The sequence below is a fragment of the Mirounga leonina genome, unplaced genomic scaffold (assembly GCF_011800145.1).
Source record: "Mirounga leonina isolate KUSES-001 unplaced genomic scaffold, KU_Mleo_1.0 Mir_154, whole genome shotgun sequence".
Taxonomy (NCBI): Eukaryota; Metazoa; Chordata; class Mammalia; order Carnivora; family Phocidae; genus Mirounga; species Mirounga leonina.
In genome coordinates this window covers 35336025-35355545 of record NW_023270389.1, presented here as the reverse complement: position 1 = coordinate 35355545, position 19521 = coordinate 35336025, and the positions used below count along the sequence as shown (strand labels likewise).

Sequence of the window (19521 nt, the reverse complement as noted above, 5' to 3'; positions counted from 1 at the left end):
GCGTTGTGAATTGTGTAAGACTGTTGAATCACAGACCTATACCTCTGAAACAAATAATACATTATATGTTAAAAAAAAAAAAAAAAAGAAGATAGCAGGAAGGGAAAAAGGAAGGGGGGGAAATCAGAGGGGGAGACAAACCATGAGAGACTATGGACTCTGAGAAACAAACTGAGGGTTCTAGAGGGGAGGGAGTGGGGGGATGGGTTCGCCTGGTGATGGGTATTAAAGAGGGCACGTTCTGCATGGAGCACTGGGTGTTACACACAAATAATGAATCACGGAACACTACATCAAAAATTAATGATGTAATGTATGGTGATTAACATAAAAAAAAAATCCTAAAAAAAAAAAAAAAGAGTCGGATGCTTAACCAACTGAGCCACCCAGGTGCCCCTCTTGTGCTTGTTATTTTTTTTTTTCCTTCCTACTTACATATTTGATTTTTAAAAATCAACTTTTTAAAGAATAATTTACATAGAATGAAATCAGCATAGCAATTTTAAGAGCACAAGCTCAATAAATTTTTATAAATGTACACATTTTGTGTGTAACCACCTCCCAACCAATATAGAGAACACTTAAATCATCAGAAAGTGTTCCACTGTGCCTCTTCCCAATTAATTCTCCCACCCACAACAGGCAACCACTGATCTGATTTCTATCACTATCACTTTTAACTTCATCTAATTGTAATCATATGGTATATACACTTGGGTATCTGCCTTCTTTTGTTCATAGCATATTTTTGCTATCCAACTGTATTATTAGTGCTTATTAATTTTTATTATTGATTTGCATTTCATGGTCTGACTATTCAACATTTTCTTTATTCAGCTGTTGATGGGTACCTGGAATGTTTTTAATTCTTGGTTAATAAGTTTCTATGAAAATTCAGGTACCAATCTTTGATGAAATTTTTTAATTTCTCTTACATAAGTACCTAGGAACTTCTGGGGTACATGATAAGGGTTAATTTAAAAAGAAATAAAGTGATTGTACTATTTTACATTCCCATCAACAGTGTATGAATGTTCCAGGCATTCCATAGTCCCAGCAACAGAGTCTTTTTGTTGTTAGTATTTTTGTTAGTCTTTTAAATTTTAGACATTCCAGGGATTGTATTAATAATATCTCCTTGTGGTTTTAATTTACATTTTCCAAAGACAATCTTGTCCATGTGCTTATTAGTCACGTGCATACTTTCTTTAGGGAATTATGAGTTCAAATGTTATGCCTATGAATTATCATATTGTTTATCATTCTATTATTGTGTTTTAAGAGTTTCTTATATATTCGTTTTTTAAAAAATTTTTGAGAGACAGAAAGAGAGAAAGAGAATATCCCAAGGAGGCTCCATGCCCAGTGTAGAGCCCAATGCAGGGCTTGATCTCACAACCCTGAGATCATGACCTGAGTTGAAATCAGAGTCGGCCACTTAACTGACTCAGCCATCCAGGCACCTAAAGAGTTCCTTACATATTTGATACAAGTCTTCTGTCAGATTTACGTGTTGGGAATTATTTTCTTTTACTCTGTGAATTGACTTTGTTTTTCTATACATAACAATACATTTTCTGAAAAAGAAATTAATCAATCCTACTTACAATATCATCAAAAACAATAAAATACTTAGGAGTAAATTTAACCAAGGAGGTAAAAGATCTCTAATCTGAAAACTACACGACATGGATGAAAGAAATCAAAGAAGACACAAATAAATGGAAATGTATCCTGTATTCATGAATGGGAAGAATTAATATTGTTAGAATGCTGATACTACCAAAAGCCATCTATGGATTCAATGTAACCCTATAAGATTCCAATGTCATTTTAAACATTCCTAAAATTTATATGGAACCATAAAAACCCCAAATAGTCAGAGAAATCCTGAAAAAAACAGAAGGCTTCACACTTCCTGATTTCAAGCTATACTATAAAATTATAATAATTAAAACAGTATGGTAGTGGCATAAAAACAGACCAGACGAACAGAACTGAGAACCCAGAAATACACCCAAACATATATAGCTAGCTAATATTTGACAAGGGAGCCAAGAATACTCAATGAAGGAAAGACAGTCTCTTTAATAAATGGTGATGGGAAAATTGGATACAGGCATACCTCATATACACATGTATTTGTATGATCTCACATGTAAAGCCTAAAAACATTGAACTCACAGAAACAAGACAGTAGAATGGTGGTTGCCAGGGGTTGAGGGGTGTAGGGAATGATGAAATGTTGGTCAAAGAGTACAAACTTTCAGGTATAAAATGAATACGTTCCAGGGACCTAATGTACAGCATGGTAACTACAGCTTACAACACTGTATATTGTGTACTTGAAAGCTGCTATAGGAGTAGAGCTTTAATGAGCTCACAATAGCATGAACAAGATTGTAAGTACATGAGATAAAAAAAAAAAAAGTGCTAACTTTATTGCGGTAAGCATCTTGCCCTGTATGTGTATCATATCATCACAATGTATGCCTTACACTTACACATTATGTCAATTACATACCAACAAAGCTGGAAAAAAAGACAAAAATCTCAGAAACAGGTAATAGGCATAGTTAGACCTGTAACCTGTAAGATTCAAGCCAGCTAACAAGAATTCAAGAGAGAGACTAGGAATTTGTTGGTACCATGGATAGTTCCATGGTCTTTAAGGTCAGAAATTATACCTAGTTGCAATACTCTGAATTTTATACTTGGTGGCCATTTTATATACACTTGGAAAAGATAAATATCTCAATTATTTGTGACAGAGAATGGCCGTATGTGATGTAATATTGGCCAATATAAGTTAGTTGCTAACATCATCATCATCACCGACCTCACTCACTAAAGGACAGTCAAGTGATCATTAATTTACAAAAATCTATTATATCCAAGCAAGATGAGGAGGGCATCCTCATGGATGAGTGGCATATCAGCCTTGACAAGATGAGGACTGTGTACTTGCTGGGGGTGGGGCAGAATATATGAAGTGGTAAGAGGGAACCCGGATGGGCAGCCTGGTGGTGGCTACCAGATCCAGCACAGAATGAAGAGGCTATTTCCAAAGAGGGGTGGCCTAGGCTGGCGTGTAAGAGCCCTCCCCCCACATGGGTAAGGAGGACATCCCGCAGAGGGTGTTGATGGGTAACACAGAATGGGCTCTCAGAGCCTCAGCAAGGTGAGGGCATCCATTCAGAGACGTGAGTCAGTATGAGATACTAGATCCTAAATAGGGTGAGGATACTTCCACAGAAAGGTGGTCCAGTTTGGGGTGTCGTAGCACTAGCAGAATAAGCCAGGTGTCCCTGCATCAGGGTGGGGGTTGGGCGGACTGGGTGTCAGAGGTCAAGCACAGGTGAGGACTTCTTTGCAGGAGGAGCAAACGGACACAAGGATTTGGAGTCTGAGTTTGGGAAGAAGGGTATGAGAATGGAGTAGGAGATGGCTGCAGTGGAACCCGAGTTACCTACAAAGGGACTGATCAAATAGTTTAATGCATTGAGAAAAGGAGCCAGGCTTCTATCAAAGAAGGTAGTTACAGATCAGAATGAACCCTGGGGTGCTGAACTGGAACTGGTGATCTCAGTACGAACGCACAGCTTTCAATAAACAGAGAAATAAATATAGATGTAAATACGAATGTGTATGGATATATATACACACATACATATTAATAGAATAATAATACTTGAAGAGAGAATAGGATAAATATTTCATATGTCTTGCCTCGATGAAAAAGTGGTGCAGACCATGAAAGATATCTTGGATGGTTCATATGGTACTAATGTAAAATGAAAACTTAAAAAATTTACATTTCTTTCATATTTTATAAAAAGTTTTACTTCTGTATTAGTACAACTATCCATGTCAAAGGGAGAATTTAAAAAAAATCATCCATGTATAATGTTAACGGGGACAAAATGGATTATGGCAGTAATTAACTGTGGCTTCTCACCAACAGGAAACTGAATTAAACTACCCTATTCTTATGGAAAAAACAAGTAAAAGGTGGAAGTAGAAGTGGTGATTTCATGGCAAGGGAAATGTTACCCTTAACATTTCATGGTAAGGGAGTGATGATGCCTATGATATTAGTACAACTAATATTTACTGAGTGCGCACTAAGTCCCAGGTACCATGTAACTGCTTTATACAAATTAAAATCTTAGAGACACTGGCACCAAGGCATTAGGAAACGATGATTTCAGTTTAAGTTTATGAACACCTTCAAGTTTCAAATTTCCTCTCTTAAACTTTAAAATGGTAGTAACAATTCTCTTATGCCACAAAGCAGACTATTTGAAGATTAGTTCTGATTCAAATGTTGAATGTTACAAATAATTTAGTGACAAATGAAACAGCAAGGTATGATTTCTATGTTCAATATAATGTGAATACAGAAGGATATTTCTGAGAGTCCTTAATGCAACTTCATAATGAATTCTCCAGTTACCTGAATTATTTCACATAATGTTACTACTGTTTGTTCATATCCTCACAGAGCATTCAGAGCAGTTCCCAGGAAATGAAATGTTAAGAGCTGTAGAAATAGCAGTGCTAAAATTTATTTCACTTTATCACGATGCATACCACTTTAGAACAATTTTTTATACTATTTCCATTTTACAGTGTGATTTCAGATGACACTATAAAGATGGCCTTGAGGACTGTTAATAGGCCACCTGGCATATTTTCCCAAATTCAGGTTCCTAAAAGACCAATGAGGCCCAGGAAGTGTTGAATTTGCCAACTTCTAAAAATTTACTTCTAATGTCTTCAGTGCCATGATAAACTTTGTTTAAATAAAACCGAATTCAAAGACAATCTAATCTATAATATTCTAATGTTACATATAATGAATGTTTTTTGACAAAATAGTTTTTTCTTATGGCCATAATGACTTTAATCCCTTTTAAGATGTTTTTCATCTTTTTCTGTTCTGAAAATATGTCAAGCTTCTGATGAATCAAGGAGATAAATAATTTTAATCTTATAATAGATCTGAAATATAGAGTTTTGAAAGAAGCCAAAGGCAATGAAAGTTAACACTTACTAGTGTGCATAACCATTTCTTCCTATTCAGGCCTATTTCAAAATAATTTATAAAAATCCAATTCTCATTACAAGTATTTTAAACAAAACCATCTGTATTAAAGGTGAATTTTAGTAGTTTAGTTGGTTGCAATTTGAGCAGATAGTTTGGGGAAAAAATTTTATACTATTAACAAGTCTTACAGTAGAGTTTTCTTAACGATATGGTTAGTTTCGTGTTACATCTTATCAGATGTCAAAACTTGGCAAGGACTCATTTTAGTCCTATGGCTACCCAGGAACTAACAGGAGAGTGTAAGATGTGGACATAAGATAGATTCTATAGGGCAATGATAACCAATGCTACTCAGGCACTAGTGTCTATCTTTTTAAGGGTATGAAGAACCTGGCCCTATTCCTTTAATATTTTGATTCAACAAGTGGAAGCCTATTCACCTTTATTTTAAAAACTTAAGTCATACTAATGTAATCAGGATTGAGAATCATAATTTTCAGAATTTAGCTCACAGCCAATTAAGCATATCAGAAAGACACTGTTTAACACAGAACTCAAGATTCCTAAAACAGTACACAGAGAAGTATGCCTAATTCTAAGGTATTATCACATTGATTAAAATAGGATTTCATCCATGGTATGTCCAATCACTAAAGTTTTAGGGCATATGGAGAGGGAGAGAAAACTTCAGCAGGCTGCACGTCCAGTGTGGGCCCAACATAGGGCTCAATCTCACAACCCTGAGATCATGACCTGAGCTGAAATTAAGAGTCAGATGCTTAACCGACTGAACCACCCAGGCGCCCCTAGTGAATTTTATTTTTAAGAAATTTAAATAAACATTATACTGGACTTTAGTTATCTCCATAGTATTTATTCATCACTTCTTCCTAATAGTGAATATACTCCTTTCCATCCCTTACCTAATGTAGTTTGGGAGGTGATCCACTGCCCAGCTCTAGGGCTTAAGCTAAACAGTAGAGCCCATCCCTGTGATTGGTTCTGGGATAGGCAGGTAACCTAATGAGACACAAGAAGTTTCAAGAGGGCAATTATGTGAAACCTCATTATGATATTGACACACGGAAGACAGGGTGGGGGGTTGGGGGGGCAGTGGAAGGAGTAGAAAGAGAGAGAAACCAGGACTTTAGTGGTACTATTTGAGTCACTGGATCAAGCCACGCCTGAAGACAGGATTACTCTCTGGATGGTCCGTTACTGCTCAAGCCCCTTCCCAGTTCCCCCCATGCTTACACACTCTCAAAAAAAAAAAAAAAAAAAAAGACTTTTACTTTCCTCTTTTCCAGACTGTTAATGTTCCTTCTTATTCTGAAACTTGAAAAACACAATGCAGTAATTTTTACTTATGGACTAGCACCTAATGAAGATTACTACTGTAATTAGAACACTAAATTTATCCGCACATGAGTAACACCAAATTAGTTAACAGTGTCAAGTTCCTATATGTGCCAGATGATGTTTTAAGTTCTTTACATGGATTATCTCCTTTAAGTCTCACTAACATTTCTGAGGCAGCTATTGTTGTTACTATCCCCTTTTATGAATGAATACACAAGGCACAGAGCGGGTGAGTATTCACCGAAGAACACAAGTCAGGAAGAGGTGGGGAACTAAGATGTGAAACCAGGGACTGCAGAGCCCTCTATGCTCCCAACCTCAAAGCCACACCGACCCACCCAAATGCAAATATAAACTTGGTCTTGGATGCCTAACAAGTTTGACATTAAGACTGTAGATTTCCACTATCTGGTAATTAATCTTTTATGAAAAATCACAAACAAGTTAGTATAAAGAAACATTTTTTATAACATGAATACAGCTTAAGGGACAATGCCAGCGTTCATTTCAAAGTAAAATATAACCCCCCAAATTAAGCTAATATGAAAAATCTACTTATAATACATGCTATTTTCCATGAACTAGATATCTTATTCCTTGAAAAATGAACTAAATTAAAGTTTAATTAGTTCACTTTATTTTTAATTGTAGAATATTAAGAGATATAGAATTCTGATTATATAAATTATATACTTTGACGATACAACATGAGAATTTAAAAACTGTGTGTACCAAACTTACTCAGTTTTCAGTTCCTATCAGCTCTATCAGCTTTTTCTGCTAGAAAAAATGTAATCAGTACCATTCTAGTAATCAGCTGCCCAAAGAGACAGATTATAAAAAGACCACTATAAACCAGTAAGATATAGCCTATATAAACAATTGCAGGTCTAAGATTAGATAAAGGAAGGATAAGACATTATTTTTTGTTAGATAAGAGAGTACTTTTTTTTTTTTGAGAGAGAGAGAGAGAGAAAGAGAGAGAGAGCATGAATGGGAGGGGCAGAGGGAGAAGCAAACTCCCCAGATCGCGGAGCCCACGGGGGCTCCATCTCATGACCCTGAGATCACCACCTGAGCTGAAATCAACAGTCGGGCGCTCAACCGACCGAGCTTCCCAGGCACCACGAGAGTATCTTTAAAAAACAGTAAATGATGGCAGAATGATTCAAATTAAGGATAACCTATTTCATTTCAAGTTAACAACTAATATTTCTAGTCTATGAAGGTTTTCCTGTGGCTCATTCATTTACTCATCCCAACCTTGTGAAGTAGTCAGGTCACGTACTCCCGTCGTATCCCTGGTGCTAATATATACACTAGGGAGAATTAGGCTTTTGCCAAGAATACCTCTGCATGCTCAACACTTAGAAACATGCATTTCATTTGAACAGGAGCTTCCAGTAATGAGTAAGCACACATGGCATATGCAGGACGACCATGCTCATTTTTGGTGATAGAAATCACTTAAATATATCTGCCTAATAGAAACAGCATCGGGAAGTGATATTCAGGCTTATCGTGTACTATCATTTTTTTGACCAGAATTATTCTTTGCTCTGAATAGAATTAAGTAAAATGTAACTGTCAAATGGAGATATTTTCTGGCTCCTTACAGGTCCCTATAGAGTCCATAGAACAAATGTGATGATCAGACTGAAAACTCACTAGTAATAGATTTCCTTTAACTTTAATTTTTAAAAATTCAGTTCCCTTGTCCTAGGCCTGATCAGTATTTAAACTCGTATTCCATTCCAAGAACATTTATGTGTCAAATGCAAAACTGCTTTTCTAAATTAAATTTCAAATTTTCTAATGAGAAAAACATTTTTGTAATTAGTATTTATCAGCTCTCTTTAAATTTGCACTGTATGCCTAAATAGGCATTACTCTAGAAAAGTAGCATTAAACCCTGTCAAGTTCAAAATAAATGTCCCAGCAGATAAAACCACAACTCTTTTGGGAGATGCATCCTCAATACTATTAATTCAGATGAGAAGACTATAAGCAATATTATTGTTACGGGTCGGTTTAAAAAATGTATTCTGATAAAATACATTTTCGTATCTACCATGCTGCAAAATTAGTACCACTTTAATAATTTTTCCAGTGAAGAACTCACTGTTTTAAATTATCTGTCAAGACTTTAAACATGAAAATCCTAAAATTGAGGATTTGGGTTTTGAAACACATCTGCCCACTGGATACTGCCCTATTTAATACGAACATGATGGGGGGAAATGACTAAGAAAAAATTAAACGTTGCTTCTGTTTGCTACTTCTTTTATCTGTAAAAGGCAGGCCTCAAGGACAACCTCACTCAGTGTTATTGTTCATTAATTATCAGCCACCGCACCACATAAACAACACGCACAGTGGCTATAACTCTTCCACTATTGTTCAACAACCCAGAAGAAAGGGAATTGCTCATGACAATGTACTAAAGCGCACCTTTTAAGGGAAGTGCATATAACTCCTGCTTGGTATTAACGAAGAAGGTATGTATTCAGGATGTCCACCATCTAGACCCTCCAAAAGAATACTTTTTAAAAATAGCAGTCAATATTTATAATTTGAACGTTGAATATCTTTCCATGATGTTTCTATAAAGTACATTACATTATCCCCTCTTGCTAATGCACTTTAGAGTGTTCTTAATTATAGAAATATGCTGCCCTCTGGAACCTAAATTTAACTGTCATAATCCTTATTCCACTCTAAACTGATCAAATAGTACTGTCTTCCCATAAAGCGTTTGTTAATTTCTCTCATTAGTATTACAAATAATTGAAATCAGTATCTTGGAAAAGTTAATTGCATAAAATAAAATATAGGAGAAAAGGAACACAATACCTGTACTTTAAGCTTATTCTTTAATTTCCTGGCTTTAGGAAAAAAAAAAAAACCACGAAACAAGAAGGAAGTATAGGTTGATCCTCAGTAATTTATAGTTTAGCACTTGGATGGTTCAACGGAATGAATCCCAGTTGAGCTGATGTTCTTTATTCCCTATACTCCATATACAAAATAGTAACCACTGAAATTTCAGTTTTTCCCACTCAATTTTTCTGCATGTTCAAAAAACTTGATTTCTTTTTGTTTTGTAAAGTAAGATCTGATTTAAACGAAAAGCTTCCTTTTATGCTCTAATTTAGCTTCTTTCACTGAGAGATTTATCTGATAACAATTCTTCATGTGAGACTAGAGTTATTCCTCTCCACTGATAATATATGCTCACCTACTTTGAATAACTGTCTCTAAATAGGTCTGTAACTATTTAGTTTTATACTAAAGTGAGCCATGAGTCATATTAGTGTTATCATCTAGGGACCTAAATTGCACACATGCAGCTTTCCCCTTCATGTAGTAACTGTTAACTGTGATCATCAGTTTATCGTGAAGTATCTACTTTAAATTGCTTTAGGATGAAGGAGTGTAATCTACATTTAGAAAATGTAAATTTCTGACAAGGTAGTATGTGAATGTAGTGAATATGAAAAAGGGAGAAGCCAAGTTTTAAAAGACATTTGCTAATAGTACAGACTAAGGTATGATTCTTAGAGGGACACACATTTCAATTACAGAGTGTGAGCAATAATTTACCTGTCTTAATAATAAAAGTCACAGTATAAATATCAAACTAAATTAATTCAGTCTATTAACAAAAAAGATAGGCTATTTTTGAGATATAGGAATTTTAGGAATTAAAGGTTGAAACAGCAAGTATCTAAAAGAAGATCATCATTTCAGTAAGTCATGAGGAAGACTGATCACTCTAAAAGACTGTGGCATTAAACTCTTGAATAGGAAATAATATAAACATATATGTCCCTCATTGATTATTATTTAGGAGTAATACTTCATGATGTGTTCCTACTTAATTACTCTAAGATCATGCTTATTGGATTCTAGGTCATAGAAGATTCCTAACAGGGCTATTTTAAGGATACTGGTACCTGTCAGGGAATAATGTTATTTGGACCTTAGTAAGAATTTCAGAACTATCGGGTTTACCTGAACATGTTAATAAATCAATTTAACACGTATTCATTGAACACCTATATTCTAGTTCTATGAAAAGTGAAGTATAACTAAAACCATGTAAGTCAAACACACAGACTCTATTTTCAAAGTATTTAAAATCTAGAAGGAAGACACTGAACAAGTTCAATAACAAGAAAACATATGACTAGCTGCAGAAACAAGCATCAGAGGCAATAACTCAGAAATAATATGGACCACACCTACCCACTCACCCATCCTCCCAACCAACATTCACACAGCAATAACCAGGATTCCATACTTGGTATACAAAGACAGAGAAGATCAACTAATTTAAATTTGTATCAGAAACAATCTAACAAATTTCTATAAAGATGGGATTTAAATTAGACTTTAACATCTGAGATTTAAATAGATTCAAATTATAATCAGGACTGACATTTTAGAACAATCTAAATGAAGGTGAATCCCTGATGATATTGGCCAGGTCTCTTGCTTTAACATTCATTCCGTTATTCTCTGTACTTCTTCACTACCACAAACTTCCATCATGCTCCTCCTTTTCTAACTCTTCACTATGCCTCTGGTCCTTCTGATCTATGATAAACTCCTCCAGAACTTTAGTTTCTTCTCTGAACCCCAACATCTTACTTCAACCAAAACCCAATTCTTCCCTGAGGATACATCATCCTCTGCAGACTTCTCATCCTGGCTATTCCCTCACACCTAAAGTGCCTTAGGGTCAAAAAGCAAAGTTCTCTGCTGCTTTCTCAAACATTCCTCCTCTGAATTTATAGGGCAGAATAACTTATTTTTCTTTAAGGTTTATGTCATCCTGTCCTCCTAGACAGTCCGTCCTGGACATTTCCTCTTCATTCCTTGAAAGCAATAATCTTTAATTCAATCTTCTTTTACACTTCAATTTCTGCCAGTATCTTTTGTGACTTCAATGTCCATGTGGATAACCTAACCACCAAGAACCTGGCCTCTCCTGACCAACTTACCCATCTCCAGTGATTCTGCCTCCTATTCCTCTCAGATGCCCACTCTGGACCCTTGCCATCCACCGCATTAACTGAAAGCAGTCTTCTCTCTAGTCACATTCCCCTGTCATGCTGTATTTCTTCAACTCCTCCTCTCACATCTGTCCCTTGATATCCCTGGGATTTTCAGTCCACCAACCTTTCCTTTCCCTGCCTATCAGTCCCTTTCTCTCTTCTTCACTTCTCTCTTCAACTGAGATTTCATGATCCAAAATATAAACACATGTCTTAAAAATACTCAACATTTTTGCCTCTCTCTTCATCCCAGACATATCAAATAATGCCCATCTTCAATTAGCAACCCCATATTGTACCCTCCACCAATGATGACATCAATGGTGTCAGTATTTAAGCATGTTCATGTCTCTCCTAACCTCAAAAAATCTTTCCTAAAGCCCTACTTTCCAAAAACTGTCTCTTCTTCCTTCCTATTTTCATAGCCAAACTTGGTGTAAAGGTTGTCCACATGATTGCCACTCTAGTTTGGATTTTGCCCTCACTACCCCACCCAAATCTGTCCCTCTAAGGCTACCCATTACTGGCATATCCTGAATTCAATGAACAGTTTTCAATACTTAGATTATTGGTTCCATTAGAAGCATTTGACAAAGTTGATCAGTCCTTCCTTTATAACTGATTCTTGGCTTCTGTGATATTTTGCTATCTCTTTCTTCCTACCTTACCCTTCCTTTCTCCAGCCTTTAAGTCTTAGAGTTCCTGAGGATCTTCCTCACCCGAGACAAGCCCACCCACTCCCATGTCTACTTACTACAGATGCTATGCATTCACACAGAAATATAACATGGAACCAGACTTAATGGAACACAGACATCTGGGTGCCTGTTAAGTACATTTAGCATTCAATTTCATCACGTTTTCTGTAGGTCAGAAGGCCATATGGGCTCAGCTGGGTTCTCTGCTTAGGGTCTCTCAAGACTAAAATCAAAGTTTCAGCTGGGCTGGGCTATTACCTGAAGGCTCTGGCCGAGAATCTACTTCTACGCTCCTTCAAGATGTTAGCTGAATGCAGTCCTTTGCAGTTGTAGGACCAAAGCCCGCATTTTCTAGCTAGTCACACTGTGTACACATCATGCTAACTAAATACTGTCTGTATAAGGAAGGGTTGTGTATGTTCGTGAGAGACAGAATGAAGTCTCATTATTAATGAATCGTAAGAAAAAATCTACATTACTATTAAGAAATCTAGTAAGTTGACTAAGAAATACAACTGGACTGAGGAAAGGAGGAAAGGCTATTCCAGGCAGCTGTTACACACAGGAATGCAGAGCCAAAAATGCAGGTGAAGAAGGTAACTGGGGTTCTACACTAGGGAAGAGTGCCATATGAATGCAGCCGAGTATATGATAAAAATAGCAATTGTAAGAGGGCTGTACCACGGTAGGAAGGGTAACTGATAACACTCGAGCTGTTGAGTATGGCTTAAGAGATCACTAAAACAAGTAACTAATAAACCCTACGGCTATTTCAACATTTATCAGTCAGGGTCCTATTTGAAAACCCTGGAAGCTAACTCGAAGTGGAATAGTAATTTACTAAAGGAATCGGGATGACTAGAGAACGGGCTTATGGGTAAACTTCTCAAAAGCAAAACCTAAAGCCGTCCTGCAGAACTGGCCTGGTGAGGAAATTTTGCTGCTGCCCCCACTGGACACTTCTGTGCCAAGGTCTCTCCTCTCCTACAGCTGTCACTGTCTAGCACCACCAATGCTGTTCCTGCACCAGCAAAGCTATTTCAGAATTTTTACTGACTCTGAGGATCCGATTCCTCCACCATCAGCCTCATGCAGACATGAGGTGAGCGCAGCACCCTCTTCTCTGTTCAGTCCGCACTGAGGTTTCCAGGAAGATAGTTCGTATTTTCTCAGTTAATAACGAGACTGCCCTAGCTATTGGTCAGACTGGGAAGTGAACTTTAGAGCTTACCCCGGTGGGGGCGGGGGGGGGGAGGACTAGTAGCTGGGGCTTTCTCAGACATTAGGAGATGGTTGAAAAGACAGGGAAGAGTAAGAAAACATAATCAGTGTCCGAACAAAATGTCATATATTTAGCACACAAAACTCATCTAAAATCCACCCATTTCTGTTCTTACCTAACGCCTTTCCCAATATAAACTAGTAGAATTGGAATATCAGAGAGAGATGGACATTTGGTTTAATTCCCTCATTTTACTAATGAGAAACCTGATGCCTAAAGTGATTAGATCATTTATCCAAGGTTATAACCACAACTAGTGGAAAAAACTCATGTTTTTTTCAACCCTTTGTATATTTTCTATCATTCAGTGATCAAACTGTATCTTTATCTTAAAGTTCAACTTAAATCCTACCCTACGGAAAATTCAGGATTTAATTCTCAAAAAGTCTTTGGGTGATAGTGGTCACTTTTCTCTCAATGTACTGATTTGATCAGTTCCTGAAAAACTAGCTATAGAGCTAAATGTTACATTGTAGAATTCTATTTTTCTATTATTAGCCATGAAGGTAAACTATAACTAGGCTTCAAATATGTTTTAATCCGAGTATATAAATTTTTTGGCTGGATTAAAACTGTCCCTTGCCAAAGGCTAATATTCTTGCAACAACAACACGTAATTATTTAAAAGCTACAAGAATAAATGTCTCATTATGAAAGAACTTCTCACTCATACATTACATTTTACAGAATTAAAGCTAAAATCACCCATGTAATCTATAATCACATGATTTCTCCTTATCAAAACTTAAGCAAAGGGAACATTAATACTGTGGCATACACAGAACACACACATTCTAGTAGTATTTTATTATGATAAGACAAGTGATAGACAAAATTATGAATCTTGACCTCACAAAACTGCGGTGTGAATTGCTTCTGGCACAGAATCTAAAAACAAGCAATGAGATTTTGAGAAGATAGAACAGGAAAGAAGGTAAGAGAGAAGAACAATTAAACACAGGCATTAAATTTGGAGAGCGTGGCAATGTAGAGAAGAAATTCTCCAAGAGCAGAAGATGGTTTTATTCAGATTTAAATGTTATGTCTTAGAAGCTGTTTGTCCAGCACTGTCTTCTTTTTGTGAACATGCCTCAGAAATTTATTGTACTGGTTGCCAGAAATACAGAATCTATGACCATAAGCTAATACATGTACTGTAGGTGTGTACAGAAATAATTAAGTTTGACCAGACATAAAACCATATCATTTTCTATAGCTTCATTTTCATTGTGAAATGAATATAATTAATACAGAACTGGGAATGGATAATTTGAAGTAAATAAACACAAAATACATACCTCGTGATGACACAGCCATTCTCTTTTAATTTAAATCAGGTACTTCTCTAAAAGAATGTATTTTCCACAGATTAACTAGTCATCACTCAGACCAAATCATGAAAATGTTTAAAATCCTATTAAGAATTGCAGACTATTCAAATTTTATTAAAAATATCTTTTTCCCTCTGAAGTATTGCCTGGACTTTCTTTTCTCTCTCCTCTGATAAACTGATAACTGTATTTTTAAAAAGGACACTTCCCCAAAATGGTAATTCTGCAATTTAAAATTATAACAAGTTATCAATAAAGGCTATTATCCTACAAACCAATAGGGATATACTATATTTACTATCACCATTTGGTTTTAAAAATGTTGAAATCATGTAGCTAAAATGGTATGGTGAAAAAAAAAAAACAAACCCATCTATTGTAAATGACTGTCCTGTAAGATCAAATGTTATCTGGTATAAATTCAGTGAGGCTCTGATCTTGGATTTGTGCTTACACCTTTAAAAGCTTAAAAACAACTCTAAAATATTATACTTTTACTTAAAAATATACATCCATTCTAAAATCTCCGTATTTGTATTATAAAAATGCTTTTAATTCAGTATAACCCAGAGAGGAATAAATGTAATTCATAATTTACATTTATAGCATATCACAGATTTTCTCATAATCTAAATAACTATGTGGCATAATGTATTTCCCCAGTTTAAAGAAGTTGTTCAGCTCTCCTGTGCTTTGCAATGTGGGAATTTAGTTAAAAATATGGAGAGAGAGAAAGAGACTTGTATGTGATCAGAACATGGAGGAAAAAAGAGAAAAGGGAGAGCAGCTCACAGACCAAACTTAAGTATTCTCCCAGATATACTGTAAAATCTTTGCTTAAAAAGGGTGCAGAGTATAACAAGGCCAGGTTTTCTTTTGAACCTTTAAAAATAAGTTCACAGGAGTTCTGGAAAGATAATCAGTCATGAGCTGGGCAGCGGTATATATTCTATAAAAGTAAATAATTTCTGCACTATATTAAGTAAGATACAGGGCTCGGTCTTGCTAGAGCCCTTCGTTTTAACCTGGAAAGAAAACAATAAATTCTACAAGGAGTTCACTTGATGTCATAGTTAATCATCTAATAAATATATAACCAAGGAACAAACGTGTAAGACACAGCACCAGACCCTGTGAAGGATAAAATACATAAAATGAATCACATATAATCTTCAAGGGCAACTTTTCCAGAAGGAGGAAAAACTATACCTACCTAGCCAGGGCTTAGAAATTTTGTAAAGGTATGACTATCACATGCAAAAAACTGAGAAAGTTGTTGGGTTGATCATGGCTTTTAAAAATTATGTATATGTTACACAGCATGACGTAAACCGTCTTCAGGCTTTTTGATCAGATACTCACAGAATGATTGTAAGAAGGCTCCAGTATCACAGGTAATGACATTTTCCCTTGAAGATTCAATTTTGTTAAATAAAAAATCTTTTCCCCCACAATCTTTTCTTTTTTCATGCGATGCACACCGTATAGTCTAAACCGAACTGCATAATTTCCAATCATCTCAGATTCAACGTGATTAAATTTGAATGTTTCTGTGAAGACAGGGCATGGTCCTCTCTGGATGCTGGTTTTTGCTCTCTGTTTCTTTATAGGTAGAAGAACAAGGTGTACTTGCCATGAGTTGCCACCTGTCCTGTTATGTGTTGGGATATCTGTGACAGCCGTCACTGTTACCAGAAGCTTCTGTTCTTGGGAGTCATAGTCAAAAGTCACATCCAGTGTGCCGTATTTAGCTTCTGGCTCAGGATCAAAAGGTTTAGGAAGCTGTGACGATGATCCTTGAGCTGACATATCCTGAGAAAAGCAAATTTAAATGTTTTCAGTTTTTAGCTCTATCATTTAATCTAGCATGTAAATAAACACCTGATATTTCTTTAGGGAGATGATGTGAAAACTGTCTTGATTTGCTGTCAGAAAGAAAGAGTAATTAACGGTCAACTACCATCAAAAGCGCCTCTACAGGGCCAGGGTGGGAAAAGTGGTAGGTTAAACTCACAAACTTACTGTAACAAAGACAAAGAATTTAGTATCCCCCATCACAATTTTGAGAAAGTTGGATATATGTCTTCATGATGAGAACTGAAAATATATACTTCAATGTGTATCTCTTTTTGTAGGAAACTACTATATTTTACTTCCGACATTATAAACAACACAACTGACAGCTCAGTATTAGGCTGGCGAGAGAGATAACATAAATACGAGTGTAATGCCATCGAAAAATTTGGTCCCATTTAAGTCTGTTCTAAAACGCCTCTATCTGTAATAGAATGTAAACACATACAGGCTTGGAAATCAATGGAAATGTGAAATATGAAAGGATAAATCCAAAGGCCTCAAAAATATTTGCAGCTGAACACTTATTTTCCGTAACACACACACACACACACACTTTTTTACACTTTAACTTTTAATCTGAGTTTAAAACTATGTATGATTTCTTAATGTTAATTACTGCTGAAAATTGATGACTACACATTTCAAAAGTTCAAGAAAGACTGAAACTATACATTTTGATTATAAGTTTGAAAGAAATTATACCCAATTTACCCGGAGCTGTCTCAAATTCCTGCCAGTCTAACTCCCTGGAAGGTAACAGGAGTGTCGGCTAGTTACCAACAGCGCCAAACCCAGGTCTCTGACCTTTCAACTATAACTACTTTGCCCCTTCAGGTATTTTAATAAATCTTAAATGTTTTTTATTTTGAAATGTGGACAGATTTTGCAATTTTCTAACTGTTGCTGAGCTTGTTCTTAGTGCCTATGGTAGCAGTCACTAAACTATTAGTCCCAGTCTTCCCTTTTTGCATTTCTCATTAGACCTACCTGAGTTTTAGGCAGAAAAATACTGCCTGGCAAGAGCCTGTACTTCCATACTTGCCTTATGGCTGATACGCTCATGAGACTCAGCCTTGGTCAATGGGAGGCAAACAGAAGTTACGTCTGAAATGTCCAGATCAGGTTTACACAAGGCATTACTAGCCCTTCACTCTTTCTCAGTCTTCCCACAAGCAGACACGCGGGTAGGATGTGGCTCTGCCTGGACCAGGTGGACTAGGACAGTACTCTAGGGGACGGCAGAGTGACAAAACCCAACAATGGCATCAAAACCCTGGGTCCCTGAATGATGTTGTAGAGCAAAGCCACCTACTCACACTGGACCCTGGACTGTCGTTAAATGAAAGGCAATCTTTGGTGGTTTTTAGCCACCGTATTGGTCTCTTCTTAAAGCAGTTTAACACGTACCTATTATACTGTGTGCCAGGCCATAGTTTAGGTGGGGGGGGCGGTACAGTAGAGAACCAAAAATATTCAGGTCTTTTACCTTATAAATCTTACACGTCTACTTATGGTGACCGGCTTGGTACCATGTATGAAAAGAAAGATAACAAATGAAGAATACTTGGGGAGAGGCAACAAACTCTTAAAGAAGAATTCAGGTTTTTTTTAAATGGAATATGATGAAATCAGGGTAACGTATTCTTATTCTGTCAAAAAAACTGACAGCCTAGAGAAAAATGGTTTAATGTATGCCACTTCATAACTGGCAATCAAAGATGATTAATTACATGGCTTTGATTTTTCAATGAAATGTTTTCTAAAATAGTATCATAATAGCTAGGATTTTCAAGGAAGTAAAAAATTTCATAAGGTCCTAGAGAGGGTTAAAAGGGGGGAGCCTTACAGATAAAAACTACTATTTGTGTTCTGTAACAGACAACTAGAAAATAATTCTTCCTTTCAAGGTGTCTGAAATAAAGTTTTGAATCATTGTTAGCTAGCAACAGGTAGTCGACAGTCTGTGACCTCCTTACCAGGGAACTTTCCGGAACCCTCACTCCTATTTCAGTTCAGTCATTTATGTGGATGGGCTCTAACATAGCTATATCCTGGATAAACCAAGAAGAAAGTAAGAATTTTCTATTTGATAAATAATATCTATTAAAGGAACAGTAGGAAGCAAAATAAACTTGAAAAAACACCAGACTGGGCTTTGTACTAATAGGCTATAAAAGCACCTAGTTATTGATATAATCTGCATTTGCTGTACTGTTTGAATATATTCAATTCTGCTGTAGAGACACAAAACAAGCAGCATACAAGAGACTCATCAGTGTTAACAGAGAGCAAGCTGGCAACTTCTGAAATATGGGCAAAACTCAAAGGTTGTATTAACTATAAATAATGAATAAGGAAGTAACTTGAGAGACAGGCAAAATTCAGAAGATACAGTAACTACAGATATTAACTAAGTTAATAACTTGGAATATATGCCAAAGATAGACATAATAAACATATTATAGAACAAATGAGCACTACCTTGAGAAAGGGGTGTGAAGCCCACGCCATGATCACATCACCTCTAAGCTAACAGCTGTGTCACCCATGTGTTCCTTAAGCAGAAACGCAAATAAAAAGGCTAACTGGCAAGTTTCACTGATGACCAGGAGTACCTGTCCCTGCATCTCTCTCAGAAAACAAAGTTTTTGGCCCTTGGCACCCCTGTTCAAATCTTGACTCTTGGGGCACCTGGCTGGCTCAGCCAGTGGGGCATGTGACTCCCAATCTGGGTGGGGGTCGTGAGTACAAGCTCCGCGCTGGGTGTACAGATTTACCTAACAAAATCTCAACTCTTGCCCTTGTCATCACACCGTATAAAGGGAACACTGATGGGGCAGAAAGAATGACAGGGACATATGGGCAATACTTAAATCAAGGCTCA

At 36.4% G+C, this 19521-nt stretch overlaps 1 protein-coding gene across 1 annotated transcript in view; it reads right to left on the bottom strand.

Moving 5' to 3' along the window:
* Positions 1–19521, bottom strand: part of SYT14 (synaptotagmin 14) — a 132656-nt gene that overhangs the window by 42891 nt on the left and 70244 nt on the right. Inside the window, exon 4 of the mRNA XM_035010474.1 lies at positions 16143–16592. Within this exon, the coding sequence (XP_034866365.1) occupies positions 16143–16592 (450 nt within the window). The remainder of the gene's footprint in view (positions 1–16142; positions 16593–19521) is intronic.